This window comes from Apteryx mantelli, chromosome 1 (assembly GCF_036417845.1).
Source record: "Apteryx mantelli isolate bAptMan1 chromosome 1, bAptMan1.hap1, whole genome shotgun sequence".
Classification (NCBI taxonomy): Eukaryota; Metazoa; Chordata; class Aves; order Apterygiformes; family Apterygidae; genus Apteryx; species Apteryx mantelli.
The window spans coordinates 31,191,704-31,209,476 of record NC_089978.1 but is presented as its reverse complement, the minus strand read 5'-3'; the positions used below and the strand labels follow the sequence as shown (position 1 = coordinate 31,209,476).

The 17,773-nt window shown below is 39.2% G+C and overlaps 1 protein-coding gene across 4 annotated transcripts; it reads right to left on the bottom strand.

Annotated features, from left to right (window-relative positions):
• Positions 1–2,143: 2,143 nt before the first annotated feature.
• Positions 2,144–16,656, bottom strand: NEK3 (NIMA related kinase 3). 4 transcript variants are annotated; one of them, XM_013948430.2, is made up of 16 exons: positions 16,302–16,656; positions 15,389–15,624; positions 14,497–14,590; positions 14,206–14,303; positions 13,089–13,172; positions 12,337–12,404; positions 12,132–12,218; positions 10,985–11,039; positions 8,746–8,946; positions 8,339–8,408; positions 7,559–7,605; positions 6,547–6,649; positions 5,292–5,438; positions 4,037–4,171; positions 3,242–3,368; positions 2,144–2,319 (listed from the first exon to the last, which is right to left on the bottom strand). In XM_013948430.2, exons 2-16 carry the CDS (start codon positions 15,503–15,505, stop codon positions 2,253–2,255), a joined length of 1,500 nt encoding a protein of 499 aa, XP_013803884.1. In that variant the 5' UTR covers positions 15,506–15,624; positions 16,302–16,656; the 3' UTR covers positions 2,144–2,252. The 4 variants fall into 4 exon arrangements, with proteins under 4 accessions (XP_013803884.1, XP_013803886.1, XP_067147731.1 ...); XM_013948432.2 differs by having other exon boundaries at positions 3,242–3,347; XM_067291630.1 differs by having other exon boundaries at positions 5,292–5,435.
• Between the last annotated feature and the right edge of the window lie 1,117 nt (positions 16,657–17,773).

Here is a 17,773-nt window from a genome sequence, read left to right as displayed (position 1 = left end):
CGTGGAGTCTCCTTCCTTGGAGATATTCAAAACCCGCCTGGACACAATCCTGGGCAACGTGCTCTAGGTGACTCTGCTTGAGCAGGGGGGTTGGACTAGATGATCTCCAGAGGTCCCTTCCAACCTCAACCACTCCTTGATTCTGCGATACCCAGCAAAATAAAAACACACACTGTAAAACTGTTTTTTTCTTAGTTGGCCTAAGTTTTTGCAAGGGAGATTTGAGAAGATACTGCAATTTTTGTAGCACTAAGGACAGGCAAGCTCTGGAGCAGACTCCCTAGGAAGCCTGTGCTGTCTCCATGACTAGAGGTTTTTCAGCACAACTCACTGGTAGGCTGACGTGCAGATATTTCTAATGTTGGTATTTGTATCAGAATCAGCTCCCTGTCATAGTCATTGGTGAGAAATGGTCACTTTTGCGACACGCTTCGCAGAACCCTCATGCAGGCCTCTGCCGCAGGTGTGACGAGCTGCACCCCAGAGCACCACTGGCTATGGAGAGAGCTGGCTGGAAGGGTCGGCCATGGCTAATTGCGATGGGTTTGTCACACAGAAGCAGGGCCCTGGGGTGTGAGGTGCCGCGGGGCCAGGCGTCGGGAGGGGCAGTGGTGGGGTTCAGCTGCAAACCCTGGCCATTGCACCACCCAACGCCCAGGTGAAGGAGTCGGGGTGGCCAGCACTCCCTGTAGGACCTACAGAAAGCCACGGTTGACCGTTTACAACCTCCTGCTGGGGGGGGAGGGCTGAAGAGGGGGAGGCACGACGTGCGGTTTGGCAGGGTTTGGGCTGAGCTCCGGGAGGGAACCAACATGGCGGCGGGGGTTTCTCTCGGCCCGGCGCCGACCCGCCCTTCCCGCCCTGGCTGTGGCGCCGTCGCCATGGCGACGGGGCGCGTGAGGCGGGCGGCCGTCGTGGCGGCCTCCCCTGCCCTGCGGCCCGACCCGGCTCGGCCCGGGGGAAGCGGTACCTGCGTGCGCCCAGCCGCGTCCGGAGCCGCCACGGCCGGGAGGAGGAGCGCGAGGAGCGGCCCCGGCCTGCCCCGGCTCCTCCCCGAGGTGGAGGTGTCACGGCCGAGGCTGGCCCGGGGGCCAAGGGTCGACGCGAAATGGCTGCGGGGGGCTCTGCCCTGCGCCGGGCTGGGGCGGGAAGGGGCAGGAAACACCCTGGGAACAGCCTAGGGCTGCTAAGGGACCGTGTGCTCGGAGCAGTGCGCAGGAGCACACGTTGTCTTCCTTGTGCAAATTGCCCCTTCGTGCCATTATAAACATTTTGAGAGGAGAGGAACAGCAGTAGGGTGGTCAAAGAGCAAACCGGGAGTATCGCTAATTCCTGCATCTCTGCCAGAGCCTCAGATACCGCTACTGTGCAACACGAGATGGAGTATGAAATAGCTCTATACTCAGTCTACAGGCTTCCTCAAGATTTCCATGCTTGTTATTCTCCAGTATTATTTTATATGTTCACAGTGAGACATGAATACAGTCAAAAGAGCTTCCCAAGAATACTGTGGAGAGCACTTCTGCACTTCCCTTTTGCGCTGCTCTCATAAAATTTACTATTTAGTACCGAACAGCCAGCACAAATCGCAAATCTGACACTGTGCATAATGCTTTCTGCAGCATCAAAAATCTCCCATCATTTAAAGAAGTCTTTCACCCTATCAGAATGAGAAAATTAGTCCATATTTATGAATAAATTAGCTTTCTTCTACACATGTAATGGCATCTGGAAGGATGTTGCCATGGAAGTAATTCAGGCAAAAGCACAGCCTCAGGTATTTTCAGAGGATTAATAACTGCATGCACTAAGTCTCAAATATTTAGCATAGAGAAATATTTTCAATTTTATGCCCTTCAGACAAGCTCAGTTATTCCTAGTATATAGTATTTCAGTGTGTAGTCACGAAGAAAAACTTTACACATTCTCACAGTGTTACACCACTTCTTGAAATTCAGCAATGGGACCAATTTAAACAGTGCTGTGAGCACAAATGCTTTCAGCTGAGCATTTCTACAAGCTGTTACCAACTCCAAATGCATTTGTAATCTAGATTTGCTTATTTGCAAGCATTCTAGCTCGAAATTTTGTTATGCATTTTCCCTCCTCTGGTATGTGATACACAAAACATGCACACTCAGAATTAATTGATTGAGATCCTTTTATTAGTAACTACAGCAAATCCTGATTTGAATTATAAATATCAGCAAGTATAACTTCTTCAGTTATTGTAGAGAAATTCAAGCTTTCAGTTACTGTGTTTCAAGTATCATTTTCAGTTCCGACACCCAATCTGGGTCATCTTCCTCATCGAAGTCCCTAAAAATAGATCTCAAAATGTTATTTTGCAAAGCAAAATCATACAACTTTATCAATCTTTATTTTTTCCAAAATTATCCTGTAAACAGGAGAAATTATGTTAGAATATCAACATAGGAGATTTATTCCCTGCACCATTCTGACTGGGTTGAACCAATAGGGGTTCTCTTTTGATTTTACCCAAACTAAGTTTTATCAAAAGCAAAGACAAATGTATATCTTAAGATACCATGTAGGTGTTAATAATAATGGCTTGCAGTTGAACTGCAGTAATACATGCCTAAGACTTTCATCTCTAAGAATCATAAAAATAAAAAAGAATGACATATACTGAGATTTCAATAACCCTCCAAAACATGCACACATCTATAAAATAAAATACTTATGTTCAGAATGTGTTGCGGTGCACTTTCCTTGTTTAAAAACATGAAAAATGAATCACTAACATGAAACAAACGCAAGATAGAAGTTAAAAAGTTTGTACAACTATATCCCTAAGTTGGTACAAAAGCAATTTTATTGCACTAAGCATAAAAAAGTACGAAGCGTAATACACAAATACAGCAAGCACACCACTAGTGAATGGTTGCACTGCTGGGTGTCTGATTTCAAAATCAGAGTACAAGGATGTTTCAAGCAAAAAGGCGGCTTGCACTCTCCTGTGGATCTAATCTCATGACTTCATTTTTGCAAAGTCTCCAGCAAAAATAATCTGCTTATTTATCTGTTTAATCTTGACATCATTAATAACCATAAATACACTAAAGAAGGTGAGTGCTGCTAAATTTTAATATCATTAGGTAAAAGAAGGATGGATTTAGAAGCTGAGAAAAATACTGCTTTTTTCAGGGGAATTTTTTTGAGAAAATCACTTTAAAGGAATCAAAGAAAACAAAAATACAAGGATGCCATTTGGACATACGTGTCATCTTCATTAGTTCTAGGCTCAAGTCTCTCCAAATCTGTGACAATAGCTTCACATTCACCATCTACTTCATCAGATGCTTCAGTTCCATCAGAAAGTGGCCCTTTTAATATATTTTCAGAAGCTTTGAAAGTATTAAAAATGAAAAAATAACAAAAATAGATTAAAAATATAAATACAATATAGTCTTTCTAACTTGTCTACAGTTTTTTGCAGATTCTAGTACAAGTTGTTGCTTAAGTGAGGAGATAAACTAATAAAGCAACTAAAGTGCAGACTACTATGTGTGACTGTGGCTATGCATATTTATAGTCTACAGCTTGAACTGAATAAAGCAGTTCTGACAGAAGAAATTATCTTTTGCCAAACTTTTGCACCATCCTGCCTTGAAGAAAGGGCACTACTGACTTAGTCAAAGTGGATTTGCCAGATACATCTAATGGAGCTGCAGCCCATTTATTGCATCTCCCTCCCACGTGCACCGTGCCACTTTGCAGGGTGGAGACTGCATGGCTCTGCAGCCTCTGGATTTATGGCAGAGCCTCATTTAGGTATTGAGCTGTAAGTGAAAATCCTTCATAAAGAGATGTAGTGAAGATGTACAATTACTCATAAACTCTCAATTTGTTTTTTAGTAAGTTCATATTTCATTTGGTAAACATTAAAATAAAATCAGTCTGTTGTGACATGAAAGAAAATGCACAATCTCTCTATACATAGGGGCTATGTAAAAAAAATTCTGTATGAATGAACTTGTTTGCAGAGAAGTTTGCCTGAAAACTGGGGATTTACCTGGTTTATAAATCGTGTATGTTTTAAATGCTAAGCTGACATCTGCATTACTGAGAATGTTCATTAGGGTCTGAGGAGTTTCCTTGTTCCACTGCTTACGTGGCTTATTTTCACTGTAGTTTGTAACACAGCCACCTAGGTATAAAGTCATTAATAAATACTATTTAGATAAAATGGCATTAACTGCATGGATTACAAAGATGACATTTAAGAGAAAAATGCAGGAAGAAAGAGTCTAGATGTTTCTGTAGCACTGCTGCCCTCTCTCAACATACTGAGGTTGACAATATCAGCATTATAAGGAAAGAGGAATACAGAAGGCAGAAGTAGAGCCTTCTCTTATCAGGGAGCCAACAGAAACCAGGACCTAGTGTGAGGACTCAGAGCCTTTGCATGCTTAACCAGTGCCTCTTCCCATCTCACAAAATGGAGCCTATGGCTGTTTCTATGCCTATTAGTAGGAGAACAACTAAACGCATGCATTTTTTTCTGTCCTCTCCCACTGCCCTTCATATTATTATCATGTAACATTCCCACCACAGCTTGGAAACATTTTGATTATTCTTATCTTGATTGCTTATTTCAATAACATCTATTCACATTTACCTAGAATACATACCCATAATCACAAGAAATAATTATAACAATTGCATATGGTGTGGGGCATTTGAAAATCAACACATTTTTCAAAAGAAACCCCATGTTAAGTCCTCTTGGTAAAAGCAGTTGTCGTAAAAGAAGGAAGAGTCCATCTCACATCTGAGCTATGTCATTAATAGTTCTTATTTCTGGCATTATCTGTGTGTTAACTAATAGCAAAAGTAGAGGTACAAATGTTACATGCTCCCAATAGCCTGCTGTACTTGAAAGACAGGCAGCTCCATTCTGCATCAAATGAACCTTGTTCAATAACCTCAGTGTTACCCCAATGAATAGCATGTTAAGGGGGGGTTGGCAGCATAATTTCTTAGTGATGATGATAATTTTAGGGCTGCTACTGCTAACTAGGCAGCTTTTATCACTCTTTGCAATCCTCCTGTCACACATTTGAGACTTTAACAATTTTTGGAGGTCCTGCATCTTTTCTCTTCAGCACTGTGGACTTTTTGAGTGTTTACCAATAGAAAATTCTAAAATAATTTTTACATCTTTATTTTAAATATTCTGTGTAAAATTCTGGCTTTTAAAATCTGCAAAGAAGCACTCATATTACTTAAATTAAAAATGTGTGAAAAGACATTTAACTGGATCTTACTTTTAATCTCTTCAGATGTAAAACTGGAAGAAAGCAAGGATGCATTTTCCAGGACATTCTCTACGGTATTGGATATCTTTTTCTCCCACTGCCTCCTGTGAGGATGTGACAAATCAGTGATTCCTGGGGGGACTTCAGAAGTTTCTGCTTAATGGCAACAAAAAAGAAGGATGAAAACCAGCATCTCACTTGTTTCTCTGTCCTTGCAAAGTAGTACTAGCCATACTTTACTAACATACTTCACTAACGTACTTAACTAACATACTTCACTAACAGTGATATTTAATTCTATCAGTTCAAGTCTGAATTTGGTAAAAGGGTGTAAAATGACCCCATGCATTAACTCTATACCAAATATTTTCAAACAATCATTTTTAATACTTCCTAGAATTTTTTTTTAATCTCGGATGAGCAGTAAATCTGTAATTCCAGACACACAGTGGAATGTTCTTCTATTGATGCAGACTTGTACGTGTGGGATAATGGTCTGTGATTATCTGTGATCCTCCCTGCCATGGGGTAAACAGTGGATACAAAGGGTGATTTGCAGCCTGATGCCCATGCTGGTGAGGGGTGAGGCAGCGCCCAGGGCGAGGCGGAGGTCTCACCACTTGACATTGCTCTACCCAAAACAATACCTGGGGCGAGGCGGGAGTCTTGCAGCCTGGTGTTGTTGATAGGGGCAAAAGAAAAAAAGGCCAGCAGCCATTGACACCCTCTGCTGAGTTCGACAAGGACCAAACATCCCACAGTGTTTGACTCGGCCCCACCTCGCCAAGAGTATAAATTCAGTGCATAAATGATCCTCCATTTTGAGGACGAGAACACCAACTTACGAACGGGGGGGTCGACGGGCCTGGACCTTTCTCCTCCCCAAAACAGGGACGCCTTTTTGGTAAGGTTTGCGCCTCCGACAACGTCAGATGTTACCCCGGGAAAAATACCATTGTTGAAAGTGCTTAATTATCAGTTTGAGCTCAGAAAAAGTAGAATTTGTTGCAGTAAGTGCATTTATCACTGGCAATCCTGAACCTGTTATCTGTCGCTTTAATAAATTGTCTATTTTGATCAACTTTGCGAATCTGACTCAGTGAAAGCCCTTTTAGGAGGGCTCTAGCAGGCAAAGTTGATTACCCCTTGTCCTCCCTTCACGCGACAGTAACAGTACGCTCTACCTGTTTATGTTAAAATGTGGCTGGATCAATATTGCTACATGAAGGTAAATTCATAAGCCTTAAAACTATGCAAAACTTACCCTCCTCACCAGATTTCCTTTGCTCTTGTGTGTTTTCACTCAAATCCTTGGTAATATTTTCCCGTTGAAAGGGTCTACTTTTGCTACTTTGTTCTTTACTTTGCTTTAAAAGAATCAAGACCATATTACTCATTAACTTTGTTGTCCAAAAAACAAAGCAGTAATATTCACATGGCATTACTTATTTTAGTTTTGCTACAAAATGGCTGGCCTGATGATCTAAAAACTAAACTGCTGACACCAGGAAGGTGATTGCAATTGCACTGCATCTATTATTACGCTATATTTCACACTGCATGTCCATTTTTGACAGACAATCTCAGTTTTTGCAGTTAAGCACAAATGTAGTTACTTGATGCAATTTGTGGGTTTATTCTTTGTATTTAAAAACAGTAGCAATATAAATGAGTCACATTCCCAGAGAAAACAAGATGCACCCAAATAGTAAGCTTCTTGGATTGACAGGTCTATTAAAAGAGAAAAAATGAGCCCTACTGGCAACATGTTTTGAAAAATATAGTCAATATGGCTGAGACAGCCTGTGCTATAATTTACACAGAAGTGATTTCTTGGTCACTTGTGACTTAATTCTCCTCACCTGAAACCTCACATGGGCACTAAACCCTAGTGAGAATTATATACAGACTGGACTGGTTCTACAGCAGCCTGTTCAAAATATGTCCCTAAAGCAAAGAAAATGCATAATTTTAGGCAGTATCCCAAAGCTTAGAAAAACAGGAGAGCTTTTTTTTTTGCCAGGGCTATAATGAAATCCACCTTGGAAATGAACTAAATGTGGAAAACATCGGCCCATAACACATCAAAATGTTGCAATGGTGTGAAATTGAAAATGCACAGGAAAATGCTGAAACCTGAACACAGATGATACCTGACCTAGTAGGCTGATCTATGGCTTAACAAATACAAGTAGTTTTCAGAATGAATTTTCTATAATACAGAACTTTCTAATTTGCTAAAAATATAAATATTGTATTTATATTTGAATACTTACCCTATTTTTTTCCTCACTGTTTGAGCTTCCACCAGCTGTAATGTTACCTACACATTAAGGGACAGAGTCAAGAGGTAAATTAACACTTTTGGCAAACATGTGGTAAAGTGGTATTCCAGAGGCATGACAGCAATGCCGCTGAACCAGGCAATGAAAGAAAATTATGTGAAGCTTCTTCACACTTCTGTCCACTTATCTCATTCTCAACAAGGGGGTCCCTCTGCTATTCAGTTCCTCTGAGCCCTTCTACAGTAAAATAGGACCTGCTTATGCTACAAATATGTACAGATTTGGATGTAGTTAAATTTGTGCACAGGAAAGAATCCAACACTCTCTTTAAAAAATAATAGTGAAAATAATTTGCTTCATCATATTCTGAGAAAGAAATCACTGCCATGTTTAAACTAGATGCAACAGCTAAAAGTTTTCCTCTTTTTAGAATTGTATAGTTTATTTCTAACACAAATCTAAAAATTAGACTTTCAATGTATGTACTGTCGTTCAGCTCTGCCCCATATTTCTGATAGGGTGAAGCTGATAACATACAGCACTCAGTTATGCCCAGTTCAAAAGCCTTCTAATATAAAGCCTCCTATTGGAATACAATTCACACACTTCAAGCATTTTCCATACAAGTTCAATGACATTAGATTGTGAATTAATTAAAAGTCTATTTGAACACATAAAATTGATGTTCTATAGCTGTATTTAAGATCTTACAATTCCTAGTCATTTTGTCATTCCTTACTAGTATACCAAAAAAAAGGTTTGTTGAATTACCTTTCGGTCTTGCTGCGCTGCCTTCATGTTTCTTGGTTTCCTTTAATGCCTGTTCAAATTCAGATGTCATCTGGAATGTGTACAAAGAGATGCTAGTACGCACTGTTTTAATCTTTCCCAAATTATTGTGTATGCTATTTGTTAAAAATAGACTTAATACATAAAATACTGTTACAGCTAACAGTATCTATCTAATCTTAACAGTATCATGTCAATGCTCAACTTTTCTTTTTAAAACTCACTTTCCTGCAAAGTCTGCAAATGTATTTATGGCTTTTCGAGTAGAACCTACACAGCACTACATTTTATATTGTTTTACACTGACAACCTGACTACAAAGGAAACGGAGTTAGTATCTAAAATGTACATACTATAGTTTAAATTTAAAGACAAAGAATTTACTGTACCTCAGAAGGCATACAATTTTTGATAAGTTTGGTTAAACAACCCCTTTCAAGAATAGTAGTAGCTGATGGACGGTTCTTGGGATTTCTCTTAAACATCTGCTTTATTAAGTAATGAAGCTCATAGGAATAGTGAGATGGTAGTGGATTGTAGGATCCTTTGCATATCTTAAGGATGAGATGTTTCCAGCTTTTGGCTTGAAACTGCATTAAAAATAAATGAACATTAGAACACAAAGTTCAAGTGTAAGATAAAAAGAAGCTGACATTAATTTAAGAGCAACTTTAACATTTATTATATAAAAATGAATAGTATGTATCTATGTAGGCTCTCTATAACCATACTGATTTGGCTTCCAATTTGACAATTTCAGGGGTCTAATTCAAATGCAGGGAAAAATACCCCTCAGTGAACAAATCAGAAACATTTCTGTTTAGGTTCTGCAGGGTTTGATGGGTGCTTGTTTATGTGCTGCAGGCACATGGTTGCTTGTTTATGTTAACAATTAAAAAAATGAAATTTGCTGTGAATGAAAACATCACAGTTTGCATACACATTTTAACTAAAATAAAAAGCTGATCATAACAGGCACCTTGCAATGATAATTTGTACAACTGAAAAGCAGGCAGGAGTTATTCTTAAAAATTATGACTGTTCACATTTTATTTTGGTAGGTATATAGCACTGAGAAAACTTGGATCATCTTAGTGTCCTCTTCTTCAAATACTTGAGATTAGAATCAAACTACAGGAGCAAAACTGTAAGTCAGTAAAGATGCAGCCTTTGATTACAAAAAAAATCAGAAGTAGCCTTTAAGTGCACAAATACTCTCTTGCAAATCTAGGTGTAATGGTTTAAGTTGTTAGTTTTCCCAGCTAATTGTTACGAGTCTTCAGTTAGGAATTAGTTTTCAGGCACAGGTGATCTGATGACTGCAAAATGAGCTGGGATGGCTAAAACCATGGGTGGCAACAACCTGAGCTAAAATGGCTGAACTTCCATTTCCATAGAGAAAGAGCATTCTTATTGTACATCCTGCCGGCTCGGCTGCAGAGTACCAAGCATCAGCGGGGTGCAGTACCCTTTTGCATCACTTCTGATAGATAAGGCAAGAACAAATGGGACCATCACATAGAAGGAGAATAAAACTCGGGTACGTAACATTTTGCTTCTGCTAAAAAGGGAAGAAGGAGACCCTGCTCCTTGATATCCCAGCTATGAGCATGGCTTAAATAGCTGTAACACTTCCAAAGTCTTGCCACAGTCTTACTCAGGCTAGCACAGGCTAACCATCAGCCTTAGCATGGGCTGATGGACAGGCTTCCTCATCACTTGTGTACATTATAAACTTCTAAACTCTTGTTTTGCTAGCAGCTGCAGCTATATAGAATCTTTTGCTGATACATAGGATTTCAAGGTATATTATTAGCTTGCTGAAATGAAACTGCTGCTGCTAAGAAACTAAGACAAGATGACCTGAAATTAGAATGATCACGTTGTCTTGTCAAATAAACATAACCTGATAAGGCCTATCAAGTGTTAGCCATGTGTCTGCATACAGAAGCTAAGGAAAGTTACCACACAGGAAACAAAGCATCAACACAATAAAAGACAATGGCCCCGGAGAGAGAGAAAGAGAACCATTCATCAAGACCCCCTCTGCCCCATCAAAGAGGCCAGTGCTTGGAGAGCGACTTCATCGATTTGGATGAATAAGCGAGCAGGTTTATCAAACACTGATGTGAGGTACCAAACTTGCTCATAGCTTACTATGTTTAGCTATACTTGCATACAACATAGGCTCACTAGCAAAGATTACCTGTGTCCTTTTCTCTGTCTTTTGCAGTCATCTTGATCCCATAAAACAACAAGGCTCTTTGCAAGGTCCCTGCAGAGAGTTTGAACCAGTCTGGTACCTACTAGACTCTAATAAACTCCAGTTCACCTCACTGATATTGAAGAAAATCAATCAATCAAGAAAAAAAAATTGTTTTCTAACAATTTAGAAAATTGAGTGATTCACAAAACGGTCTGGTAAGTCCAAGAACTGCTAAAAAACAGAAAGCATGTAATGCAGGTGGGGTGAAAAAGATGGAGCAATACTTCCCGCTTTCAACAACAGCAGCAGCAAACACATCTGCCAAATATATAATTGGCTGTGAATCCATTGAATTATAGCCAACTGCTAATTAATTTTTAAGGAAGTCCAATACTTTTCTGATAGCAATAAGCCATACTTACTGGATGTCTAAGAGTGCACAGCTCATATAAAATGCATCCCAGAGACCATATATCACTGTAAGTATAGAGAAAGATGAGAAATTTTGAGCCAAAGATTACAATTTAATATGCTGCCTAGCAAAAGTGAAATTCACTATCCATGTGTTAAGCTAATTGAATTAAATAAGCTAAAATAAATATCAGTAATCATAAAAGACAATACAATTATGTGTTTCGTTTCTCCAGTGAAAAGGATCTTTTTACTTTATCTAGCCCTGATGTAAATAAGAATGACTGTCATACAATAGTAGCTTGCATTTTATTCCTAGAATTCACAGAAATTTGCTGCAATGATATTTATCCTTCCACTCTGCAAACTCTTTGTACTCCACAGCCCTTTTCATCAGATGGCAGCCACACAATCCTCATTTTGAGAGCTGGAATTCTGGCCCCTGCCAATGAGAATTCTCCTACTGATAAAAAGCATCTCCTGCTTCTGCAGAAAGTGGGTACTGCCCTCTGCACAAGAAGCAACCAACATCCTTCTTGCAAGAGAAAAGGCTTAACTAGCTAGATGGCTCTGTTCCCTCCTGTGGAAAATGAGTCGCTTTATAAATCAGATTCAGGTACAACTAGGGTTAAGGAACAGGTCTGTGAGAGGAAATATAAAATGGCTTAGTATGTTGAAATCTGGAAGAAAACTGTAAACACCATACTATCAGGATGCTATTACAAGTTCATGTATGCAGGCCAAAATAACTAGTCTCTGTAAGCTTAAGAGAGTTATCAATTCTGTAGCCATTATACCTATATGATGAGGACATGCAGGAATAGCTTAAAAAATAAGACCAGCTAAAAGACACAAACACATACATACATGTGCACCCACATCTATACGTTATGTATGTTTACTCCCACAAGTTCACAGAGAGCAGTCTGGATGTCAATTTTTGAATTTGTAAGACTACAGATACTGCATTTTCAGTTACTCAAGCAAAGAGGAATTCAGGCCTTTCCATGTAAAAACCTGACATTACCCATTTCCAAATATTCTTTAACTCAATACCTTCTCCAAACCAAACACGGATCAGCCACAAAGCCAGATTTAGACGACAGTAAAGACATACATCAGTCAGGCATCATCTGTGACCACTGAAAGCACGAGTACCTTTTGTTGTTGTATGGCATGCTTTCCCATATTTCTGGAGGCACGTAATAAGGAGTTCCCACATACGTGCAAGCATACGACACTGGACTACCAAAACGACAGAGAAGAAAAGCCACATGAAAAGCAATGTCTTAAGACATCTGTACTATTTATCAATGGTAAAAACAGATTTTACACCACTGAGATCAGTGGAGATATCACATACTGTGCAAGAAGACGTGCAGACCCAAAATCTCCCAATTTTATTTTTCCATTTTGAGTGAGGAAGACATTCTGCAGTTCAAGAAAAGGATAAAGATTCATAAACTTAAAAATTTTTCTAGGAATTGTTTCTGCAGTTTGTATATATGGAAAACAAAATGACAATCACTTCTGATATTTTATCTTTATATTTTTTCACTTGCTTCTTACAGTACTTCTACAAAAGAAGTTAAGAATTACATTTTGTTTAGAGGGAAATAGAAAGGTTAAATGACTAGCCTAAAGCCCCACCATAAGTAGCACAGGAAGAATCAGAGCTTAGAAATGCCTTAATCTCAGTGCTGTACTCAAACCACTGTGGCCGCACTTTCTTCTGAACTTCTATCTTTCTACCAGGAGATAATAACAAAGAGAAAATGAGAGGCAAGACATTTACAAACTGCATACCCCATAACTACTGCTTTCTTTATGCTTCTTTTATTGTTTTAAATTACCTGCAGCCTGTCACAACCAACTGGTGCCATCAGCAGTGTGGAAATCACATAAAGGAGTAGATATGAAAAGTTCATCTATACTTAGATGTTTCAGCCCAAAATGTTAGGTCATCCCATACACTCAACCTTTTCAGTTGCCTAATATTCTTAAACTCAAATGAAAAACATAGCATGCAGAAGTAACAGGTCATTATGAAAAGGGAGCTGAACTACTGCAGGCAGAAGAGGGTTTATAAATGGCAATGAAACACGCTCCAGTCACCTTGGACTTGATATCTCTGTGCAACACACGTTTATCATGAATGTGCTTCACACCCAGGCACATCTGTACAAACCAGTGAAGGATCTGAAATGAGTAAATACAGGTTAAAACAGCTCAATATTGTATGTAATGAATATTTCACTGATGGAATAAAAGAAACCCATAAAGGGCGCAAAAAACAATTGTGTTCACAGTATCTGGGAGTTATTTGTAACTCCAGCATAACAGCCTCCAGTCAGCATGAAAGATTTAATTTGTTAAGATAAAGTATATTTTAACATGGCAGGAAGAATGTTTGCTACTTGTATCTAAACAAGCTAATAATAATAAAAAAAAATAATAATGAAGCTAGAGAGTCAGTAGAGGACACTTTATCTGATGGTCATTTTATAAGCATGCCAATTATGACTTCATAGTTAATTAACAAATTTTAAAAATTAGCACTGAGTTTCTAGTTTCTAGAAGGAAAAGTATTCTCTTTAAATGTTCAAAATAAAGCTCTTAGAGATGCTTGGCTAGTCTAAATTCTAGATTAGATTACTAGATTAACTAAAATGATGTTTCTAGATGTAGCAGGAAGTAGTTTTCAATCACTGCAGTGTAACTTTGGACCTTTTTGTAAGTAATTTTATAGCTTCTGCGATAAAAGAAGTTAATGCATGCTGGATGCTTTGAACTTTAATTGCTACATAATATGCAAGCATTCAGTCTCCTGGCTGCTTTCACTTATCTCAGAGTGCTTTATTTACTATTCATTTGCAGTACCTCTTACTGTGCTTTAAAATCTGACAGAGTTTGGAGTCAAATTCTTCACTTAATTGCAAGCACTTATGCATGCAAACCTGACCATGTTTTTCATACTGTCTGCATATTTCTCAGATGCAGAGAGCAACTTCTTGCTTATTCCTTTCTCATTCCAATTCTTACCTTGTTCTTGTTCTGCAGGAAATTATCAAAGAAATAATGCTTATATTCTATCTGTCACTAGATAATTGTTTTCATTTAAAATATTTAAGGCTTTTGTATATCTATAATTTGTTTTATGTGATGTAGAGTGCTTCAGTTTACATGAAAAAGGGCTCCTAGGTCCTTGGTTCAAAACTATGTCTTTTCTTACCGTATCTTCAGAGAACAGCTTTCCTCTTTGTTGCTTAATCTTTTGCATTAGATCTCCATCATCACAATATTCCATCACTATATAAAGATGTCCATCAGCTAAATTTTAGGTAATTTAAGAATACTTAGTCATTTCATTAACACAATAAATATACTACTGTTATTATAGAACTCCAACTACATGCTATATATATTATAAACAAAAATATTTAATCCTGATCCCTCAGTAGTATGCAAGTTAAACTCTAAACTTTGTAAAGCAAATAAAGGTATTTTAAGTGGTTATGCTTACCTTCAAATGATTCTTTATAGGCAACAATATTTGGATGTTTCATTTTAGCCAACAGAATAGCTTCCTTCCTGGAGTTCTCTACATCGGATGAAGACTGAAAACGTAAGCACATTTATATAAATGTTGCACTAACGTCTTCATATATACACATTACACACCTCATTTCCAAAAGAGAAACATTTTTAAGAACTGGACTTCAACTTACTTTCTTTAGTCATTCTAAGAAGTCATTTAATTAGAAGCTTGAAAACTCCGTCATTTTTCATTTATGGTTTATTACTAGTTTAAGACTTCTTACTTTATTTTTTTAATTGAGAGGGCATTTTGCTGCTTCAGTTAAAGTTCTTCTATTTTAACAATGTGTACCTATGTACCAAAGCAGCACACAGTGACTTTGGAACACCCAGCAATCTACATTGCATAAACTGAATATAAAGCCAAGGGCCTAGGTGTTAACTTAGCTTCAGCCTGGATAGAGCACAAGCCTCACATTTTGTGCTTTTTTCGTTAGCTAAATACAGAACAGATAACCTGAATAGTTTCATATTATTATTGCTGAAAATCAGGTATTTCCTCATTAGGTATTACAAACAAAATCTTTGTTCTAGTGAAGCCAATGGGAATCCAGTCAATAACGTGGAGGAACAAGGATCTCATTTGGTACCACTTCCTATATGCTACGGTTCCTAAAACGTATCCACAAACTTTGTGAAACAGATCAGATTTTATTACTTTATTTGTTATCAATGACATCAACTCAGACATAGTTATAAAATAGCCATATCCTGCAGATGTCTAACACATATAACTCTCAGCAAAGGTATTCAGCATTTTGAAAATATATATATATTTTTTTAAGCAGAGGGGGAGGTGATGCAAATGTAACACTTACTATTGGAAGTCTTATTTCCTTCATTGCATACTTTTGATTACTGCTTTCATGATGAACTAGGAGAGCTCTCCCGAAGGATCCCTCTCCTAGTACTTTCAACACTTTGTATTCTTCCATTCTTTGTAAACCAAGGTCCAGCACTTCTCTTTAAATGTTCTCTTTCACAGGAGGACCTTCTAAACCTTGTCATGACCTTGATTCATTTTTTGAAAAAATGTTGGCCATTTTTATATTATCTGCATGAGGAAAGAAGTCCAAAATAATTAGCATGGATGACAATTACAGTATATTGGTACCTACAATTGTTCAGTCTTACCATAAATACAATTTTTGATCATGATCATCATGACTTTACTGCAAATAAGACCTTCAGAAAGTCCAATTTAATGTAGCGTATCTCCACAATCTTATATCTAGAATGTTCAAAGCCCTTTGAAAATCGAGATTATAACCCTGCAGCATACCATCATTTTTTACTTACCCACACTTCTGCAGATGGTTTCATAATTCTAAACAAAATTCATAAGCAAAATAATGATAAACAGTAGTAAGTTTCAAGCTGTTAGAGACAGCTCTCCTGCAAAACAGCATAAGCAGGATAAAACAGGATTCTGTATGGGTGGAAAATATTATTCGTGTTCATGTAAAAAGAACTCAGTAACTACCAGATTTCCAACCTATGTATTCCCTTTAAAATGTAGGAACTTAGTCATCAACAATTCAAATTAATTTAGATATATACCTATACACATGCATTTAAACAGACGAATTATTTTAACAGGGTGTATCTGAGGGCCTAGCAGTTTCCCAAAAGATAACACCCTTTATTTACTCAGAGGTTAAAAAATAAACACGCTAATCATTTTACTTAAAAATCTGAAGACGCCTGCGTGATATCTGTAACATATCTTACTTGATTAAAGCACACGGAAAAAAGTAGGGAAGATAAAGCCATACAACTTAAATTATTCCGCTTCTCTGCAAGTATTCTGGCACCCTGCCCCTCACACGCCGCTGCCCACAGGTGCAGGCTCGCTCCTCACACCTGCCGCCGCCCAGGAGGCGCCCAGCGCACGCGAGGCGCGGTGCGGCGCGGCAGCCCCCTCCCGCAGGACGGCACCGGGCGGCAGCTCCGCGCCGGGCCCGCAGACAGAGCCTCCTCGCGTCCCTGAGCGCCCGTGGTGCGGGACAACGGCCGGGGGCGGCGGCTGCGGTGTTTACGACGAGGCGCTACGGACCGCCAGGCCCCTCGCTAAAGCGAGCGCCGCGCCCCGGCCTCCTCTGTGGTGAGGCAGAGGAGGAGGAGCAGGGCGGGACCGCGGGGGGGGGGGGGAAGGGCCCGGCCCCGCCCGGCTGAGGCGGCCCCGCGGCCGCGAAATGGCGGCACCTGCCCGGGAGGGGGTAGCACTGCCGCTGCCGCTCTGACCCTCAACCACCGCCCTTCGGGCAGGCACTGGCGCCGCCGGTCTAACTCTAAACCACCGCCCTTCGAGCAGCCACTGCCCTTGGCGTCAGGGGTGGGGGAAGTTTTCTGAGGGGAAGGTGCTGCAGCACTGGGCTGCAGCAGCACGAATATAACGAGAACCCGCGCTTGAGGCAAATGGCGCCTCCCTGCTGTGAAGGGAAGAGTCCAGCTTGCAGTCAGGACTAAGCCACTGAAGACAGAAAGTGTTCAACTGTTAAGCTTTATTAAGTCACAGTTGAGCTCATCTTTGCATACTGAAATAAATCCAACTTCTTCCTTGGATGCAAAAAATTTCATGGCATTCTGCATGTTTCAGCTTACTTTCAAGAATCGATTACAGTTATTTCCAGAGTTCAGTCCCTCAGGACTGTAGCCTTATTCCACAATTACCATTTCCAGCCTAAAACCCATAAATAAAGAACAATACAGGTCAGTTCAGTTTAATAAATCTACCATATTACAGAGTAATGCAAAACAATATTAGAATAGTCACATAGTAATTAGTGTATGAGAGCCCATCTAAGGTAAATTAGTTGATCTATTAATCCAAGTAACTAAAGGTATTAAAGTCAGTTTGTTGAAATAACCCCTAAAAATAGATACTGCAGTATTGTTTAAACTAGTTCCACTACTTACTAGCTGGTTTTAGTTTTCAAAACCAAAAGTTGCTATAGTAGACATTGCCCTATTGGAATTTGTAAGGTATTTTTGTTTAAGCTGAAAGTTAGAATAATGTGCAATTCTAATGAACATATAGGAATTAACAGGAAAACAGTAGGTGCTAGCAATACACTACAATTGCAAAACTTATATGTAGTATGTTAAACTTAGTCTTTAATTCAGTATTTAATATGAATCATTTAACATGAAGACACTGATGTTTAAGTACCAAAGCAGACCAACAGATTTACCAGAGTCTG